The 22,878-nt window shown below is 35.2% G+C and overlaps 1 protein-coding gene across 6 annotated transcripts in view; it reads right to left on the bottom strand.

Moving 5' to 3' along the window:
* Window positions 1-22,878, bottom strand: part of opcml (opioid binding protein/cell adhesion molecule-like) — a 408,742-nt gene that overhangs the window by 192,385 nt on the left and 193,479 nt on the right. For 5 of the 6 annotated variants that reach the window (XM_073913809.1, XM_073913808.1, XM_009305399.5 and 2 more), the window contains one exon: window positions 15,994-16,069. Coding sequence is in view for 4 of the 6 variants with exons in the window: in XM_009305399.5 (XP_009303674.1) it covers window positions 15,994-16,069 (76 nt within the window). In the remaining 2 variants the exon portion in view is untranslated. 6 annotated transcript variants of the gene reach the window in all.

Raw genomic sequence — 22,878 nt, forward strand, 5'->3', positions numbered from 1 at the left:
GTTATGCTGGTAGTGTTAATATGATCATTTTGCTAATATTCGATTCAAATGGTCTCATTTAATAGATTTTCCTCATGTGCATATTAAGATTTGTATAAAAATTGTGCATTAGTAAAGTAATGCACGCCAGTAGATTATACATGCCAATCATATTTACCGTACAGCTTCCAAACGATTGCTCTGTGCAAGAAACTGAATGTTATTAATAACTTTATTACCTGTTATTAACAACCTAAGCAGGTTCTTTTTACTAAAGCATCATTGGTGGCCATGCGCAGGTCCTCTCGGTAGTAAACACACGTGCAAAAGAGTGTCAGCTCATGTGTGATTTCGCAGTTGTGAATATGTCAATAGATTAAGAGATAAATGACATTTTTAGGTGAATTATACCTTATGAATACAGTATTTGACACTTTTAACACCATTTGGAGGTGTCCATGTTGCTGAACAACATATATTAAGCAATGTGAAGACTCGTGCGACCTCCTTTACGCTACTCTCTGACCTTGAAAATATAATGTGCTGAATAATATAAAAGCAAAACTAAGATAAGTGTGTAGAGTCGAAACGAGTTTGTGATCTTTTTTCAATTAATCGTGAAGCCCTTTGGAGAATATTGGAAACATGTAACCATTGACTTCCCTAGTAGGAAAATACTAAAAGTATGGAAGGTCAATGGTTACAGGATTCCAACATTCTTTAATACATCTTCTTTTGTGTTCATCACAACAACAAAGACTCAAACTGGTTTGAAACAAGTAAAGGGTAAGTAAACTTTAGCAGAATTTTCATTTTGTGATTCACTGTGTCCGTTGAACTTCAGGGCACCTGTCCTAACATTACAATTATTTAACAGCTAATAGCCAAAAAATGTTTGTAATTGTGCTGTCCAGCAATCGCATTACATTTATTGATGATTGAAAACAAACATGATGTAGAAAGACTCTTGTTGGACCCTGAAGATGTGTTACATTTAGCTGACAAAACACTTATAATTACAGACTGCCGCACAACATGATATTACAGGAACTGCAAACAGCATTACAGACAGCATTAAAGTGTCACAGAGCATTACCGGTTATAGAGCAAGTGACTAATGCCTTATGTTTTTTTGGCTTTTCCCACCAGATTTGTTTATCTATTTTGTTTAGGCAAACTCATTAGCAGCTGACGCGATGCTGGTTGCTTGATAACACACCTGAGAGTGGACTGTCGAGCTTGATGACACATTTTAAGATTTCCTAACTAGAGATGACATCAAATTTCATAAGACAGGACATGTTAAGATTTGCTATAGTAATAAAAAAAGATAAGAAGCTTTCTGTAATAGACTCTATATAAGCCTTATATTCAATCTACCTTTCAGTTTATCAGTATAAAAGCATTTTCAAAAGAATCTTATTCACCCTAAAACATTGGAAAATGCCAAGACTGTCTTATTATGAAGGCATAAAGCAAAAGAAGACCTTACTGAGCTGATTCTAAGAAACCAGACATACTAAAGTTATGCTATAACCACATATAACATACCTGTCATTGTTTGAATCTACTTGTGTATCTATTCAGGCTACGTCTAAATGAATCTGAATACATTCGTGCAAAAATACATACAGTGCTTTCCTTTCAAACCCCTCTCCAGAACTTTCATCCTCACAGAAACATCACAAATGAAGTTCTCACACTATTCTTCTGGCACAAATATTAAGCAGCATTTATTTTTAGATATGCAGATGTATGTTTAGATGTTTATTTGTAGGTACTATACAACATTCGTCACTTGACTACACATCATTTCATAATATCTGTTTTGAAACATAATTATTTAAGAGAGCATCCTAAAAAAACTATTTGTTCCAGGATGTGGATAATATTTTATTAAACATGTATATATTAACACACAGTAAGTGTGTGGCCACCAGTAGTGGACAGTATTTTTACTTCACTACTTTACTCTAGGTGTGTACTTCATCAGGGTATTTTTATTTTAGAAAACGTTTACTGAACTACATTAAAAAGTATGTGTTTTACTTTTTTTTTTACGTCACTACATCTTTTAAATGTAGCTGAGTAAAATGTATTTTAGTGGAAAAATGTGAGTGGACAGACAGATAGTTGTGTCTTTTATTTTAGTTTTATTTGTGAACAAGTTGAATTTGATTCAACTCACCGATTCAAACGATTCATTCAGAGTGAGTCTCCAATAAACAACTCACTGATTCACATAATCTGTTAAGACAGCATTTCTGCAGATATCATAATGTCAAATTTAGGATTTTTTAAAAACTTTTTTGGACCATTATGTATTAAATTTAAGACCTATATCACAATATCGAAAACACGCATACACATAAAGAGAAAATGCAAAATCACAAAATTAGAGGCAAAATTCAAATTGAACAGTGCTGAAGACAGGTTAGATGTATCATTGAACTACCGAAAAAACAAACAAACAAACATCTTAAGGCTGATTTATACTTTTGCCTGGTGCCACATCGCACACTTTCGCTGACTGCACGTTTACTTCAAACAGACGAGGCTCTTTAAAACAACAGGGGCGGTCAAAAGAAAGCCGCCGTAAAGTCAGACGGATAAACAAAGAAGTAGGAAGTTTCCGGAACCACGTCATATCATTAATATCGTGCAAGATTTTTAAAAATTTTTTAAAAAAATTGCCCACTCAATTTACACATTACTGGCTAGTTTCTGTCCTCTACTTATAAGCTATAAAGGCAATAATGGTCCAACATTCCTGACTATTATCACCAATAAAGCCTAATAAAACCGGGCATCAGTATATTGTAAACAGATAGATTCAAATATTATTTTCCAGTTATCAAATAAATAATTTGTTCCTTAATTATAGTTTTGTAACTATTAAATTGCTTTAAATTCAAGACTGTAATATATACATCAGTGTAAAACCTATAAATATTGGAAAACGTATTCTGTAATTGAGTACCTGGGTCACTTCTGCCATGACCTCTTTGGACTTTAACAAACTTATCTCTCAGGTTTTTGCTAAATTTTCACAAAAGCTTTCTTCCTTTCCCACAGCTGTTGCAATTTCTAGCTAAGAATTATTGTTCAACTGGTTATCGTATGGATCATAAACGTGTCTGTATAGTCGTACCTGTGTCAGACAAAACCTCTTCAAAGTGCTTCAAATTAAATTCAAATTAAACAAGGCGCAGTACAAACTGTTCGCTCGAGTCTCAAACACTTTTGTGCGTTCCGCCAGCTGAAATCATGTTGCATCAAATGATCTGTTCACAGTAAATTTCCAGAAAAGAACTTACTGATTCAAATGATTATTTAAGAGTATCCAGTAAACAACTTACTAATTCAAATATGTTAAGAATGAACTTTCAGTAAACAACTCACTCATTTAAATATGTTAGTAGTAAGTCTCCAGTAAACAACTCACTGATTCAAACTATACATTCAGAGTGAGTCTCCAGTAAACAACTCACTGATTCAAATGATCTGTTCAGAGTAAGTCACGGAACAATTCGTCCCAAATGGAACAATAATGTTTTTTTACTAAGCGGAAATTCAAACCGTTTCCCTGATGACGTTTGACGGTTGCCAAATCAGTGAAATAAACGACCAAATAATCAAATAATACCTGCCGTGAGTATAACCGCATTCACCATCGGGAGGTGCTATAATCACTCTCGTAGGAGAATTTTGCTTTCACAATCCACAATAAATAAAGTTATCCAACATGTCCGCCCGATAGCTCCGCCCCTTCCACTACGTGAGCAAACCTGCGGTCGTTGAGTGCGTGAAGTGTCCATCATTACACACTTCATTTTACCGGCTGAACGAGTGCATCATCTGGGTAATTAAAGTGCACTTATTATTTTAAGAGTTTTCAGTGTGAACACACTACTAACACTATTTATACTACGAAATGGCGTAGAATAGTGCATAAGTATGCAATTTTGGACGCAGCTTGAGTCTCCAGTCAACAACAACTCATCTATTCAAGTGACTTATTCAGAGAATGCAGTAAACAACTTACTGATTCAATTAATTGTTCGAAGTGAGTGTTCACGAAACTACTTACCTATAGTCAAATGATTCAATCAGAGCGAGTATGCAGTAAACAACTCATTGATTCAAATGATCTGTTTAAAAAGTCTCCACTAAACAATTCACCTATTCAAATAGTTCATTCAGAGCGAGATATGTTTCCATCATCTTTCCAGGAATGTAATATTAGGATTGTATAAAGAAAAAATGTATTATTAGTGAATAGTAACCACAAAAATGCCCACTGATATAAAAATATTTGACTAACCATGAGTCATCATTTTTCATCTCAGTTTTCAAATAAATCCACTTAGAGAAACATCGTCATAATGTTCTGTTTCACCAGGAAAATCTGCTTCTCTTCTGTCCTTATTATACTGGCGAATCACAGATGTGCTAATAAAGTGCCACATTGCACAGCTACACACACACACACACACATATACATACAGACACACGCACACACACCTGTCTACAGTGTGTTATGAGCAGCTTGGTCTCCCCATAAATCCAAATCACAAGAAATCAATTTAAATTGTGTTAGTAAAGAACAATATATCCATAGTGTACTGTATGGGAAGGACACTTACACCTACACATCCTAGCCTTAGCTTTACTGAATATGGTGGTGACTCAGGTAAGCTTTTGATAAATCTGCTTCATCCAAAGATTCACGCCTGGAAAAAAATGAATAAATATCACGCCTCAAATCTCCAAGTGGGTGGACTTGGCATAGAGAAAATAAGCAATCCTTGCTTATTTCACACTATATAATGCAACTGCAAGATTAACTGCATGTGCTGGAGGCAAGACTACAGCTCCCAGCATGCAGCGTGACAGGACTAAACCCTGCACAAATGCTGCTTTTCTGTTCACTTTTTAGTATTTATAGCTAGCTTTACATTAGGTTTTGTTTTGTAATACAGGCATGATGTGTCATATGGATGAATATACACTACCTGACAAAAGTCTTGTCATCAATCCCAGCTGTAAGAGCAACAAATAATAACTTGACTTCTAGTTGATCGTTTGGAAAAGTGGCGTTAGGTAGATTTTTCATATGAATCATCTGTTGAACTGCATCCCAATCATCACAAATTCTGCAGAAGACCTATTGGAACCCGCATGGACTCAAGATTCTCACAGAAATCAGTCAAGTTTGGTGCAAGGTTACTATAGTTAATGAAAACGAACGAAAAAAACGAACACTAAAACGTAAAATAATTGTTGTTAACTGAAATATAAATAAAAAACAAGAGTTATTTAAAACAACTAAAACTAACTGAAACTGTTTTGTGTACATACTAAACTTACTGAAACTAACTAAAATTATAGCAAAAACCTCCTTAGTTTTCGTCATTGTAAATGTATTTAATACATAATCTTACTGTACGCCATTTAGAAGTAAATCTAATTCGCACTACAGGTGTTTGACCTGTATGGAACCTCAGAGTCTGTAGTCCTGCTGCCATTGGCCAGATCGAGCCGATTTTCGTCCAGTCATCCTCGCTGTTGCTCCCGCGAAAAAAACAACTAGTGGACATGACAGCAACACAGCGACAATATTAAATACAGACACTTAAAACTAATTCATTAACACATTTGTGCCCAATAATGGGTTTTATTTATGTATTGCGATCGCAAACGGATCTTTTTAACCGGATCTTCTAAATGAACCGGTTGAACTAGTTCACCAAATCGAACTAAATCATTTAAAATGATTCACATTTCCAGTAATCACTAATCCACAAACTACTTACTTTTTAACAAGCCTAATATCGCCTCTGACTCTAAATAATTCAATATATACTCTTATTTAGTTATTAGAACACTAACATTACACTGAGATCAAATTCAAGAAGCGGTGATCTGATAATGCTGCGTATGCGTGATTCAGTGAACCAAACACAAACAGTACATGACAGCCTGCTGTGACTGAACTAAACTTGAACTACTGCAGCGCGGGTAAACCGAGAGCTTAAATGAGAGGATCTGGTAAAAAAAAAATAATAATTAATTAATTAATTAATTAAAAAAAAAAACGTAAGTTTATTTCATAACAGAAAATTGTAATGGAATTTAAATTGGGTTGACTCTGGGTTGACAGATGGAATTTAAAGTGAATCATGCTTCAGTTGGGTTTCAAAACGTTACTGTAAGACATTTTTCAGATCATAGTGGTGTTTTAACTGACTAAAATTACTATTGCTGACTACATAATGTTGAGTCCTTACATCCGCATTAAATATTTGAACTTCTCATCACTACTGTGTGTCTAACCTCAGAAGCAGCCTTGCACACATATTATACTTAAGGCTGCTTTCTTGTGGGCTGTTGTATTTGAATTTGAGGTATGGGTAGATGGTAGTGGTAGATGATAGTGTTCACGTGTCCTCTGAATACATATTTCAATGAGCTTTTATTATACAATATTTATTCTGTTGATTTTTAATCTTGCACCTAACAAATATCCTTACTTAGAAAAAAACTAAAACTAACACTGAAACTAATAAAAACTAAACTAAAACTAAATAATTTCAAAATATAGAAATTAATACAAACTAATAAATCTCCCTCTAAAAACTAATTAAAATTAACTGACTTTGAAAACAAAAGTCAAAACGAAATAGAAACTAAAACAAATGAAAATCCAAAACTATTAAAAACTTGTTTTGGTTAAGGAAAAATCATGGTTTGGGTTTACATTCAGTATAGGGCTGTGCAAGAGATCTGCAGCCTGAGGTATCAAGACATTTGTGCTGCCCATTAAATTGTGTGTTATGATCCGTATGAATCACGAATCAACCATGATCTGTTAAACCCCCAATAAACATACAATGTACATATATGTGTGTATGTGGCTCCTATTAGGCAGACTTGCAGTGCTTTGCTTCATGAGCCCAAAGCTGTGCCACAATGCGAACAGACAGCCAAAATATCGTTTGAGATAATATAAGCCAACTGTGTGAAGCGAGTGTCGTGTTTCTGCTAGAAACACTATGCTGAAATCCCCAGCGCTGTAATGTTGATAAGGGAGATCACCATTGTGAGAAGCTTTCAACCATCTGTCACTCTGACAGTCGGGTCAGGGGGGCGTCCACTTAAGACTTCATCATGCTGCCTGCTTCGCAGAAGAACACTCAGTTCAATTAATAACATGTTGTAGTGCTTTGTTTTCTGCTGTTTGATTTCCATCAGTGGTGCTGGTGCTTATTTGGAGCTTTAAAATAGCTGCATTTAGAGTTTTACATAATTAAGAGACATTTTAAGCATTAAAAAAGAAGTGTAGTGATAGTCATTAAGCGTTTGGTTTTGCTTAGATTTAGTTTTTAGTCATTTTCCATGTTCATTGGGTGCTTGTTCTTTAATTCGATTAAATCAAACCAGCGTTTTAATGAACTGAATAAGAAAGGACAGACAATTAAGCGTCTGTGTTAGCCTAACACCTCAGGTTATGATCAATGAGTTCACTAATAGGAATGATATTGAATTTCTGAGTTAGGATGCTCTGACTGACAGCTCCTTTCCCTCTCTTTTAATAAAGCGCAAACAAATAACTCCTACACTGGCATTAACATTATTTTACGGCCATAAAAGTGTTTCCTGAGGGATGAACATAATTGGTTGTTTATAAATAAAAGCTAGAAATACCATTAAACTGCTGGGATGTGTCAGTGGAAAGATCAGCGTAAACAACCTGCTTTTATTGCACGTATTCCTCTCTCTGACAACACATGGATATTGGAAAACGCATGAAATGATCCGTTGAAATGGGCTATTCAATTGGTTTGTTTAAATCAGCCTACAATTACTTAGTGGTTATAATGGCTGAAGAAGGTTAACACGAAGGTTTGTTTTCAGCTTTGCAAAACATGTTTTTTTTTTATTTTATTTTATTATGAATGCTGGAAGAGTCCGTGCTGCTTAACACTTGTGCTGGGTGGGAAGGTGGATAGATGGATAAAATATTAGATTGATTAGATGAATTAATGAAATATCAAATTTGAAGGATGGATGGATGGACGGACGGACGGAATATCAGATTCGATAGACTGACAGAGAATGGATGGAATGTTACATTGGATGGGTGGATGGATGAAAGGATAAATGGATTATTTGGATAGATGGATGGATGGACGGACGGGATATTAGATTGAATAGACAGACGGAGAATGGATGGAATGTTAGATTGGGTGGATGGATGGATGGATGGATGGATGGATGGATGGAGGGATGGATGGATGGATGGATGGATGGAGGGATGGATGGATGGATGGATGGATGGATGGATGGATGGATAGATAGATGGATGGACGGATAGGTGAATGAATGGATAGATGGAATATTAGATTAGATAAAGAGAGGGATGAATGGATGGAATGTTAGATTGGATGAGTGGATGGATAAATGGACTGATAAATGGAATATTTATTTGGGTAAATGGATGAATTTGCTAATAGAAGCAACTGATGGAGGATAAATCATAGAACAAAACAGGCAATGGATGTATGGAATATTAGATAGATTATATAATAAAAGCAACTGATGGAGGTTATCACAAAAAACAGATGGATGAATGGATGAATTGAATATTATGGACAGATCGATCGAATATTAGAGATGAATGGATGGATGGATGGATGGATGGATGGATGGATGGGATAATAGAAGTAATGGATGAAGGATGGATCATAGAAAAAAAAAAACGGATGGGTGGATGGATAGAGGGATGGGATAATAGAAGCAATGGATGGAGGCAGGACCATAGAAAAAACAGACAGATGGATGAATTGAATATTAAAAATGGATGGATGGATGGATGGATGGATGGATGGATGGATGGATGGATGGATGGATGGGTGAATGGATGGATGGATGGATGGATGGATGGATGGATGGATGGATGGATGAGATATTAGAAGCAATGGATGGAGGATGGATCATAGAAAAACAGACGGATAGATGGAATATTACAGATGAATGGATGGATGGAATATTAGATAAGATGGATGGATGGATAAATAGATAGACAGACAGACATATTTCATTAAAAAGATGACATGTTCATCATTCATCATTATATAGAAAGACAGATATAAAGATAGATAGACATTCTGCACTGATGTCGGCACATTTTTTTTGTAAGTTCCTGCTCCTTAACTGTTGCCATCGGATGATGAATAATCTCATTACTTCTATTAATTACTCACTTAATATTCATCACTTACGTTAAGCCAACAACAACAACAACATCAAAAAAGTTGCTATCAAATTATGCACTAAAGCCTCAGTTCAGTATTCAAAATAATCTGTTGACATGAAGACATGTCAATCAACCTACCGCGGCTTATGTATTTTTAAAACTATCAAAATGCAACAGCTTACCGCTCCACACTACACCGACAAGTCAGAGCTTTTTTTTTCAATGTTTCAAGTTTCAAATCAAAACCGTGACAACCTTTCACATGCATTTAGAATGAACAGAGCCTGCCACAATGTTATTTTTCACCCTTTACAAACACAAGAGGGAGAAAAGAAGAAAAAAATAGTGCCTTAGAAATGTCTTGCTTGTTTTTCAGGTAGAAACCATGGCTTCTGGCTTGGCTAAAGTCTGCCACCCTTCATTTGCTTTGGCTGAGCTGAAATGGCTTTTCTTTGGGGGATAGATAAATCACCACACATCTCCAGGTGTGCACAGCAACAGTCGCCATTTGGATCAGCGCTATAGAGAAGTTAAGACACGAGGAGAGCTCTGCTACAGCGTGACAGTGTTTGTGACAGCTTGTCTCAACAGTTCTCCATTATGCGAAAGCTGTGTTCCTGATCAAAAGTAAAACAAATGACATGACTGACGGCGATCAATACAAAAAATAAAAATACTTCAGATGTGCTTAATGCTTTTTGCCACCTGATTTCACCTTTCTGCTGACTTCTGAATTGTGCCACTACAAACGTTGCTATGGAAATGTACTCCATCCTATTCCTTTTATGTTCATACAGTCAAGGTGATGGCTTGTTTTTAATTAGCTTTCAGATTAATTCAAGCCAAATTGATCATGTCTGCCGGAATCTACAGAATCAAGTGGGAGAGAACCACATAACTGAGAAAAGTAAAGTTTATTTGAACGCCTAAATGAGGAGAGAGAGGGAGGGGGAAATGCAGCACTCTGGGTTGACAGATGGTATGACACATTTAATTCTCAAGTGGAAGGACTTCAAGTGGAAAAAAGGACTAAGAAATGAGGTCCAGATATTCTCTTGTGTCTGTGAGACATGAGTCGAACACAGTTCACGGATTGGAAAGTCAAAAGTCAACACTTGCAGCGCCCATTTTGTTATGCTTGATTTGTGCAATTTAGATCCTTATTACGCTCACTGTGACAAAATTGACAATAAAATTAATAACTAATGACTCTACAGTAAAGTAATCAGGAACACATTAGTGAAACTTGTCATGATTGCTTGGCTTGTTTCTTATAAACAGTTGATGACAGTGATGAGGTTTCTGTAGGAATCACAATATCCTATTATTAACTACTTTTATTATCCTTGAGCAACTGTTTGTTTCAGTATTTGTTTCTACTGGGAAATGAAAGGTTATATTTTTTCTATTATAGTTTGACAAACTATGTGTTTTTTTTATTTTTTTATTTTTTTATTACAGTTCAGCCAATCATATATTCTAAACAACTCAATGAAAGAAATGGATCCCGAAAAAAAAAAATGGTTCCAGTTAGTCTTTGTTTTTGCCATTTAACTCATTCAAAAAAAATGGTTAAATAAAGGTTTAATAAATTAAATTTATCTTTTATTATAGCATAAAATCCTTGAAAAGTGTCAAGGATGTTTAAGGTTGTTTAAAGAACAATCAATGCTACTGTAATTAAAGAGATAGTTCACCCAAAACTTAAAATGTCATCATCTACTCCATTCACTTGTTCAGTTGCGAAAATCAGATGGAGGGCAGGAGGTGATTTTTCTGCATAGAATTTGCTATCAGAACATCAAAATGTTTCTGTTTTATGTTGTTTACAATTGTTTAAATCGGCCAAAATAAGAAACGACGAACAGCTTGTATAGACTCCCAAAATGTTTTGCTCATAAAGGGGGGAAATTCAAGAAATTGACTTAATAACTAAAGAAAAGGTGGCATGTAATAAACATTTATTCAATATATCCATGTGTAAAAATATTTTTTGAATGCAATAACTTCTTTGACAGCACCAATAATGATTACAGTGTATACATATGTTAAATAAAAATCAGATACAAACACCACCACACGTATACAAAATCCAGAATACAAATAACGTATCCTGCCATTTAATCGCAGAATTTAATCCTTGTCTTGTTTTGCAATATTCCAAGTCTTTACTGGCGTTTTGGCTGAATAAACAACCGTAACATAAACATTGAGATGCGCAGCAGAGATGAATCTTTGTTGATAGTAAATTCATTGACATAAAAAAAAAAAAAAGAAATGCAACTCTTGCAACAAAATAAGACGGTTATTATTGTGGAGTACCTTTTTTCCTTACAAGAAGAAATAAATATAATGTAAACTGTGCATTCATGCTATAGCATCCATGATGTCTTGAGGATATCCGCAATGGGAAAAAATCTATAGTAATGATAGTAAAGATGTTTTTGAACCACAAAGTAAAGTGAATAATGTGCACAACTTTTTGTTAATAAATGCTACCGGTAGCATAGTAAACTGATAAACTGTAACAAATAGTGTCAGTGTAAACTGTGGTGCGTAATGGTGTATAATTATAAAAAACTAAAGTCTACTGAATAATTTGTTTAATACTACAGTTGTGACGTACCACAGCAACAATATAAATAATACTTTCAAGTAATTATCTATGCTACCAAACACTAGTATTAATACATGTAACGTAAGGCTTATACCATATCTACTATACCGTCTCGATGAGATGTATATATATTTGAGTTTAGTAGAAAACTCGGCCCTCTTCATGACATAAGTATATCATACCCAACATATGTGGATTTTTTCTATTCATATCTCCTTTCAAATATGGTATAAATAGCAAAAGTAAAAACTTTCTCTGTGTCTTACATTCAGTTTTTTACTTCCTGCCCTCCATCTGAATTTTGCGCGTCACCAGAACCACGTGATTGAAAAATTCTGGTTAAACCTAGTATGTCCACCCTATAGAGAAGTTGATGGGTCCCATCAACCAGCATTCTTAAAACAGAAAAAAATCTTAGAATAAAGAAACTTATTCATAACCTTTATTTAACCAGGTAAGTCAATTGAAAATCGGTTCTCATTTACAATGACGACCTGGCCAAGAGGCAACATAAACAGCAGATACAAAGCAGGAGAGGCACAATACAATAATTTTACAGATGCAGATATTAAAATATAAAACTAAGGAAAAACAAACAAAGGGATCTTGTATTAGTAACTCAATTGAATGTTTTAAGGATGATACTGGAATAAAAGTGTTAAGCTTTAAGGTCTGCTGCAGATGATTCCAAGCATCAACAGCAAAAAAGTGTAGTAGTGTCCAAATGAAGTGCGGACCCTGGGTATGCATAGTTTAATAAAACAACTAAGATGAATACTACAATTATTAGGTTTTAAAATCACATGAGAATGAATAAATGATGAGTTAATTTTCATTTTTTGGGTGAACTATCCTTTTAAGATCCTTAGCATATCAAATATTCTTAAAATTGAATTGATTCAACATGATTAATACTTTCATTTTCACGTCATCGTTCCCAGAATATTATTTATTAACATTAACTGTTTATTTTATGTAATAACTCTAAACAGTTGCAACTCCTTTGTTAATAATATTTTAGCTATGCATAACATAATTTAAAACAAGAACACATTTAAAATGTTAATATCAGCTCTACAATACTGGTGCTATAAGTAATATTCAACATCCCATGTTATTAAAGATATTGGTAGCAACTTTTTGCATGTGTTTACGCTCATGCATAATGATTAACCTTCTTTTTTAGAAGTTCAAAACACCTTCACAGCAAAATACTGATAACGAGCATCCAGTTGAGATGTATATGTAAATGTGTGCTGTGTGCTACCTTCTCAATAAAATAAACACAAGAAAAATGACAGAAGAGAGAAAACAGTAAGAAAGCAGCAAAGTAAGTTTTTTTGCACAAACTCTTCAATTCACTGGCTTCATGTTGATAGATATGTAACATATGTTTTATAACATGTGTTTGAGACTATACTTACAGTGCTCAGCATATATAAGTACACCCCTCACAAATCTATCTTTTAAATTCAGATTTTAATAGGAACCTATACAATATTATATTTGTGCATATACATTAGATTAGTCAGTACTGAAGCCAAATTTGGATCTTATCTAACAAAATAGCTTAAGGTAATGGTACAAAAACTAGCACAGCCAAATATTTTTAATTTTTTATAGAAAAATATTCAATACAAATTAAAAAAGGAAGAAAAACTAACAGAGAAGAAAAACAATTAAAAATTTTTGTTAAAAATTGTAGATTGTATTTTTTTTTTTTTGCTTGAATTTAATTGTTTTATCTTTATTGTATTTCTGAATAAGTTTGGTGACTAAAATATTATTTTAATAAATATATGATTAACACATTTTGTTCAAATGCACCAAAATATATTGCCTATATTCACCGAGAAATAGAAAAAAATATTAATTTTTAAAATGGGGTTTACTCAATCATGCTGAAAACTGTGTATGAATCTAGCTACATAAAGCGTAGTATGAATTATCAATCAATCAATCAATCAATCAATCAATCAATCAATCAAGCAATCAATCAATCAATCAATCAAATTCATTTATAAAGCAAAATAAAAACAGTATTTGACCAGTATGCTCGACAAATCATGCTAAAGACAAAAATATAGATAAAAATAAGCAAAGTGCAGAACAACATTTATGAATGATAATTTCCTATAGTTTATAAACAGTTATGAGCTTTAGAAAAGTTAAGCTTGGTTTTAAATTCAGATTCTGAGAGACTAAGTGAATAAAGACTCTATGACTATTTCATAATAGGCCCTTTTCTCATTTCCGGAAGTCGTCATAGTAATAGTAAAAAGTAAAACTTGGAGCGCATTGAATGGGAGAATACAACAAATATACAAAATTCAAAAAAAGAAAAAAAAATGTTTGAGACTGATGAGAGGAGAGAATAATGTCAAATTTACTGTCCTGTCTCATAGACGCTACATTAGAAACACCTCACAAAGGCGGTAATTAATTTTTCGTAGTTTGAAGATGATATACTACATACATAAATACATAGAAATCTTCATACGATTAAAAAATAAATATAAATACTAAAAACTTCCAAGGATTTTAGATGCTGATTAACGAGTCATAACAGGCTTGTGAAAAGGGTCCATTTAGGCCCGGCATTCAAAAACACGATCCACTCTTAACTTCAATCCAGATCTTGTGACCATAAAAACTCTTTGCAATCTCGGCGGTCTAACAGTTGTACTGTAATCGGGTTTAAAAGACCACAGAGATACCGTATTAGTTCCTCTCAGAGCTTTAAAAACAAACAATAACATTTTAAACTCAATTCTGAACCAAAATGGCAACCACTGAAGAGATTAACACGGGCGAGATATGATCTAATTAACAGTTTATCTATGCATCATGCATTTACATAATTCAGCACTATCAACACACGTACCAATCCTTCACATAAAAATAATCCTACAGGCTCTCATAGACAACAAAATCAACTTTTTACAAAGTAAAAGAACTTTTGCAAGATGCTGGCCACACAATACAATAAAAATGGATATAATAAATACACTTACAATTAGCTTCTTTGTTAAAATTGGGTTCTACTCCATATTTACAGTACTCTTTCAGTTACAGTAATGAAGTGTCAGTCTATCTATCAATGTCTATTATTCTATTTATTCATCCATCTCTACATGCATGCAGTTCAGATAAATAAATGCTATGTATGTACAGTTTATTAACACAAAAAGGGTCATTCTGCACATGAATGTCTCTTCATTTAAAATAGGTTTATTCATGCGACTAACTCCTCTTTAAGGATCTTTACAGACCGACGGACTGTTGCAGTCTTCAGCAATGTTGCTGTGCAGCTTTGTTCCAGACAGAATGACATTGTTTTGGACGGAGGTTCTGGAGCCAAGCGTCAAAGGACACGCGCACAGGGCACTGTCTTCGGCCACACAAAACGTCCCCTGCTGCGTCTGGTACCACGCGAACGCGAAAACGGAGGAGGCAGAGGCTACTTTACCCCGATTCCCGCAGCAGGGACAACGATTGCCTGTTTACCCCCTAATGTACATAACTTCACGGAATATCCATTAGAGAGACAATGATGTTACTGTAAGTGCATGTGGGCGTCCACGAGTGACTATGTGTGCATGTGTGTGTCGGAGTCAGGAGTGTATTATGTGTGCGTGCGTGCCCGTGTGTGTGAGTCAGAGAGAATGGGGGAATGAGAAGGCAGAGATGTTCAAGATGGGAGACTGACTGAAAGAGGGGGAATGGAAAATTCTGTCAAACTTAAATTTGATTTGTTGATGAACTACTTCTCTAAATAGGCCACCAAAGCTGATTGCACAGACCAGACTGCATGCTGATTGCATTAGCAGACAGATCGCATCTCACCACGGATTCCCAAAACAACTCCGGCAGAAAAAAAGCAGTGCAAACAGCAGTCAGATTAAATCATAATATTTACACTCCAATAAAATTAAGGACGAGCACTTAAAAGTATCTCTGGGTAAACAAACGCTGGATTTCTTAATAAATTGCACATTTGAAGCACATGGTTGAATGCACAAATTAAACCCACATGTTCGTAAAGATGCTCCAAAAAGCGCGTAACATGAAAAAGCAAGCAGCATGAAACTGTATGCACACACTTGTCATGATGTAAATAAAATGATCGTTGACTTACTTCAAGACAGCACTGTCTCCCTGTCTGACAGTGATGTTGTCCTTTAAATAAGAGTCTCCGCTTCTCGCTGGCACTCCTGCGGGCACAAGGAACAGCAGTCTTAGAGCCACAACAACCAGGCATTTCCACTGCAGCTCAAAATAACCAGTTATGCCCATTTTGTTCCGTGAGGAAACTCAGAAACTTCCGTCCGCAAAGATCAACCGTGTAACTGAAGGAGCGTGTATGTGATTCCCCTCGGAACGCAGCGTTCACTTCGTATTCCGTCTTTAAAATATCTCCAAAACTATTAGTTTTACTCGGTGTGGCTGAGAGGAAATCCGCTTCAAATGCTCGAGAATATTCCTTGAAAGTTTTCGTTTTGAAACGTATATTCGGTCGTTTATCAGACACACTGTGGTGCTGTAGCGCGTCTTCAGAGGCAGCACATATGTTGCTCGCGCGCTCAGAGAGATGCGCGCGCTCTTAAAGATGCTTCAGCCTCGTTCTGAGCCTCGTCGTTTTCAATACTCTTTAATAAGACCCGCACAAATTCTGCCAGAGGATGTTCAGTGCAGTAACGAGCCGGTTGCGTGCGGGGAAAGAGGCAGTAATACTCCTGGAAACAGAGAGAACGCGGTCGGTGGTGCTCTCGCGCTCGGATAGGTGAGGAAACTGACTCCCCATCAGTTCGCGTGTCTCCCTAACTAGAGCTGAACTCGGGGTGAACGCATGCGGAGAAGACAGGCACTGCAAGTGCTCAGGTCAACACGGAGAATGAGGAAAATATTTGCTCCAAACAAATTCAAATATATTCCTCCTTTATGATGGACAACTGCACTCTTTTCTTTTCTTTTTTTTTCTTTTCTTCACTTTTCTTTTCAGTCAATGAAGCGATCATCAAACCTATCTATGTGTATGTGTGTGTATATATATATATATATATATATATATATATATATATATATATATATATATATATATATATATATATATATAGGCTATATATACATATCCTAAATATTTTAATGTGCTGTAGTCCTCTATTGTCATACACTCAAGAAATATGTTTGCTGCTAGTTTAAATACGTTAAAAAGAGCTGAAACACAATTTTTTGGCTTTTTTGGAGAGGACAGCCAAATAGTTTTATGTTCAATCAACTTAAAATCGTCAAAATAACATTAACATTTGCAGTAGAAAATATACTGTATTCTGAAGCGAGTGGGGTGGGACTGAGAGACATGAGAACGGCGCAAGGCCAGTCACGTGAGTGATAACAAGCAGCACCTGTTTGCGCACCCGTCTCGAGTCTTAAAGATAAAGTCGATAAAGTCAAGATAATAAAAGAAGGAGAGCCGGCATTGTAAGATGAGAGAGTCAATTTATTTAAAATCAATTTATGTTTTGCTTTTAGTTTGGCGGTAGTCTCCATGAGGAGCTGCCGGCTGTTTGCTTTGTTTATTTTTCATAATAAAAAAATATTAAAAATCACATATACATTATTATCTTTGCTTCGATCATTAGCTCTTGATGTATCTATTGTTTAATTGCCACATGATGTTCTAGTTTTTTCATAAAGATGGATAATTTTCTTGAGACTGGTTGAGCTGAAGTTCCTATTAAAGGTCAAACATGACTAGAAAGGTTAAAACAACTGCTTATTTCCAGAGAATAATTCCTGAAGATGAACAACTGCCCAGTTAATACCTTTTTGCTTGGTAGGGAAATCTTTCACTTTAGCGTATTTAAGTTGTATTTATTGTCTTTTCAAGAACTGAAAGTATTGTCAGCAGCTAGGTAAGCATGTTGTTATATTCCACATATGCAAATATATTTATATTTACACACTCAAGCATAGTATATATGTATTTTCACAAGCAAAAAATAATAGGCTTACCTACTGCAGCTCTTGACAAAAGAGTGAGGTCTTGCAAAGCTAAACAGTCAGTCTATGCAAGAATCTTGCACAGACACATCATTTCACCTAATAAACATCAGTGTATATACTCAGGAGTCACATGCATACATTTTGTTTTGCCTTTCTGATGCTACAATTGCTAGTAGCCTTTGACTTGCATTGTATAAATCACCAAACACCACAGTTTCAACAAAAAAAATTTAAAAAGTCAATAATCAAAATAATGTCAAATGCATCTATAGTCAAAGGGTCAGTAAATGTGCAGTGCATTTTCATTTTGTGTGAACTGTTCCTTTAAGGAGCATTTCCTTAGATTCAATCATTTTTAGCACATTAGTAATCCATACAACATTAATCAAAGATTGCAATCATATTTTAATCTTCAACTACGCAATTAAACCTGTGGAAAACACATTTTCACCAACATTCATTCATTAAAGTGATCACATTTAGCCCTATTTGCATATTTCCATAATACTTCATTCATAAGAGATTACTGTGGATGGTATCCAAATATGTTATGTGATATGCAGTTTATCCTGGATTATCATTCTCATGTTCAAATACACCAGTGTTAAAACATCCTAAAATACTCTCAAATTTTTACAGAAAGAAAGAATTGGGAAGGCGTTAAGGAGATTGTTGCAATAAGATGATGATGAACAAGTGGATGTATGGCATGAGATAACATTTAATAAAAAATATATAAATGTAAGATATACTGTATATATATATATATATATATATATATATATATATATATATATATATATATGTATCTTCCTCTTGCGCTACCTGCTACTCGAGGAGTTCATTGGATTCAACAGCTTTTTAATTAAAAAACTCGTCTGACCTCAGCAAATTGCAGATCCGTTTAGCTAATTAGTAGTATGAATGCAGGCCTCATTGAAACGGACACCCTTGATTTGATAATTCTTGGAGAAGGAGAACACAACATAAGTCTACTGATCCTTAACAACTTAACTGACTGATTTAGCAAACAAGTCGGAAATCCAGAAATCTGATCATTCACATTGTAGACACAATGAGCCAATTATCATTATTTGTATAAATGTTTTTTTGCATTTCTGTGTTTACAGAAGAAGCTCAGTTGTCTTCTATCCTATTGGTCTATAGCTATGCTTCCATCCACCTACTGTATTTTTATGCTGATATAATAAAACATGGGCAATAAATAACATGGAAACACCTTTCAGAGCCCCTAGTTTTTCACGATTCTTTTTGAGATTTCTTGTGATAAAAATGACTGTTTTTGAGGTGGTAATTCCCAGAAATTTGCAGACAATTTTGCGATTAAAAAAACATTAACTACTATGTTAGCTGTGCAACCTGACACAATGACACAAATCATAAAAATAAAACATCTTTATTTTGGTCTCTTGTCAAGACAAGATCTAAAACGGTAGGGATTAATTCAAAGGAAGGTTGCATAACTCTTATTTTTATCCAGTCTTGCTTTCTCTCAGATTTCACTCTCTGGAGCATCTGACATCAAGCACCTCACTCAGGACATGCGTTAGGGCTTCCCCTACCGTAATACACTTAAAACACGGATTGTGGTAAAACTTGTCAATGGTAGGAAATCGTTTTCTCTTGTTAACTGCAGGGAAAGAGTTTTTACGTTTTTTATGAATTTACGATTCTACGCACACCATAATAGTAGACATATATGTAAAGCAAAATTAATGTCCTTCAATTCAGTCACGTCCAGCTGCCGTCATCCTTGAACCAATCTCCATCATTGTAAACTGATGTTAGATGTTTGCTCCAACTTTTGCAGTCTGATGCACGTCAAACACACCAAACACCCACTCAGCGCCATAGGATGCCTAATCCAATCTTTGCATTGACTTCACATGTAAATCCCTTGCACTTCATCTGCACCTGCTTACTGCACAGGCTGCAAAACAATTCCCCCACTCTCATGTAATGTTTGGAATGTACGGGCGCAAGTAAGACGTGATATTTGGTCTAAAAGTCATGTAAAACAATTAACTGCCAACTGAAATAAAAATAATTTAATTATATGGTTTGGATTTGGATGTTTTATACGATTATTTACATTTCTGTGATTATTTTTCGGTTAGTTAATAACTTTGCAGGATCACAAAAATGTGCGACAGAATCTGGAAAAATAGGGGTCTGACAGATTCTGAATAAATTCCAGGATGCACATAAAATTGGATTGGAAAGTTCTCACTCAATTGAATAGGCCTTATCAGTGGTTATCAGTTGATGACATGGGACAGTAGGGGCCTACTGGTAGGCTCAGAAGGCTGTTATCATCCATCCACATGGTTAATGAGCTATAGATCACATATGGCTGGGGCCGGAAGCTAACAAGAATTATTTATATTATATATTAAATTTCCCAATAATTGTATTTTACTAAAATCTCCTACCACAACCCTAAACCCAACAGTCACAGCAATGTAAAAACAGATCTGGATCTGGAGTTTTCTCTATTAGTGTAGCTGATAAACCACGTTGATTGACGATAACAGCGTTTTGTGCCTACCAGTAGGCGCAGAAGGCCCCTACTGGCCCATATCTATCAGTTGATAATGCCCATTCAATCGAGTGATAACATTCAAAGCGGGTGCACATTGCACAATATCATTCTAAAATCCCTTAACCTAGTCTGTCATCAAAAAGGTTTGGTATTATTACCTCCAGAATGCATTTGTCATAAAAAAAAAAAGTAATTTATTATATAAGATAAAAGGCCCACAGTGGCTTCTCCTACCCCAGCAAAATAAATGTTTTCTTTGAAATATTTGCCACCAGTTTATCAAGAAGTGAGATCAGATTCATGCAATATTCCAGTTTTGATCTTAAAGGTGCAGCAGTGATCTGCCGAAGTGCTAACCGATCAGTATAATATCTTTGAAATACAGTCCCTCCCCTGCCATCCAAAAGCCACGCCTCCTGAAACACAAACACATGCACCTTAAAGATCACAGCAGACAACCCACTAGATCATGCCATTTGCGCCAGTTCAAAAACCTTGTAGTACTTTAAAATAAAACAATTCCGAATGAAAAACTGTATTAAATCTACCACGTTTTCAGTTGTGTCGCAAGAAATACTTCATATATCATGCATGCAAGGATTGCAGGGCTCACACTCTCACATGCTTTGTCCTAAAGTGACGACAGTATACTTAGTGGTTGGCTGGCTGCATGCAGGAATTACACTTATTACTAAGCCATTCTTGCATGCTATTTCAGATCGTACATTCAGAGTAGCATGGTAAAAAATATAGGGAGCATGTCACAGGTTGTCATTGTTCAAAAAAGGACCAAAGCAAATATAAAACTTCACCTCAGTAGAGCAGGCTAGATGGAAGAGCGCTGTTTACTAATGTTTTGTTGTTAAAGTAAATAAAAATCTACATTATCAATGCTGTAAAAGGTCCCTTATGAAACTGAAAATAAGCACATCAATTTTTTCACCGGAAGATTTCAGTGGCTGAACGACACTTCAGTGCATATAACCCATTCATAATACAACACTAAGTGAAGTTTCATAAACTAATTTAGAGAGGAGCACATGATAGGATTGAGCACTACTGGCTGCTCATCTGTAATCAGTAATAATCCAATCAGAGTGATCCTAGTTTACTATTAATGGATCATTTTCTCCCTACTGCTCTATCTTTGTTTTGGAAGAATGCCCCCTTCCACCCCATCTCCTCCTTTTCCTCCCTTTTCTAAAGGGGTAGCTCTCGAAACTTACCTGATCTCGGATCTTCTGATATGCTTATTGACCGGGCGGGAGCCCTGGGCTCAAATATCTCCAAGCTCAGGGTTCTCTCCTGGGACAGCATGTCAAACCTGCTATAAATGCTAAGCATATCCAAGCGAAATCAGCTTTGTTTGACTAAAATAGTTTAAAACATAACATTACCTGTCTAAAAGAAGTACTTCAGCCATGATGTCATCCTTCCTTCAGCAAGCAAAAGTAACTTATTCAGTATTTTAATAAGTTTTGTTTCAGCAATTGTTTTTACCATGGCTGTCTCATGCGCACATAAATGCGTAGCGCACATGATCGAGCAAATGGTGGATCAACGTAAAACAGAGGTGCACAGTTCTATAAATCTACATTTGCTGACAGACAGTTTGGGCTACTTATCAGAATTATAGGAGCAAAATTTATTTGGATGAACATTTTTTAGTTTTATGCCTTACCCAGAATACAAATATTCATATAAATACATTTAGATCATTTACTATAATCATTACTATTGGAATGTGAAGAGACTTTCAATGTGAAGAGAGATAAAAAGTTTTTTTTTTTCTATTTAAATGCAAAACTAAAAGAAAAAACACAATTTAAATATGAATATTGAACCCTGTAGGTTATACCAAATGGTTCAATATTTTATTAAGTATTGTGGCATCCATAATGAAAACATAACTAATGTGAACAGATATAAGAGTCTCATTTTGCTTTCAATTAGTCATGATGAGTTTGCAAGTACTAAATATTGTGACTGTATCATAACATTTAAAACAGTTAGCATTTCAATTCAGGCCAGTTAATGATCTTGCACGCATATTTAGTGTTAAAAAAAAGGTCAGCAGGTAAATGTCTGCTCATCAAGATGCACGAATGTGAGTATTTTTAAAACACACAGAGCGGTTCATTTCGCTCAACGAACCCCGCTAACACAAACAGACATAAAGATCACCGTGAAGAAATGCAAGCAGAAAGAACCCACAGAAAGAAACAAATACATGTGAATGCACTGTCGTCTTGCAGAGACAGATAAGGCCTGAAACGGGTCATGTAGGCTGTTGTGATATAACTACAGTCACTTTTGATTATCTCCTGTCTGCCTCGGCCTGCAGTTCTGTTAGTTGCAGAGGCCGCAATTATGTAGAATTACCTATCTGTCTCTATTTATCCAACTCTCCATCTGCCAATCCAAATTACTGACAGTTTCCATGCCAAACTGACC

The sequence above is a fragment of the Danio rerio genome, chromosome 10, assembly GCF_049306965.1.
Source record: "Danio rerio strain Tuebingen ecotype United States chromosome 10, GRCz12tu, whole genome shotgun sequence".
Classification (NCBI taxonomy): domain Eukaryota; kingdom Metazoa; phylum Chordata; class Actinopteri; order Cypriniformes; family Danionidae; genus Danio; species Danio rerio.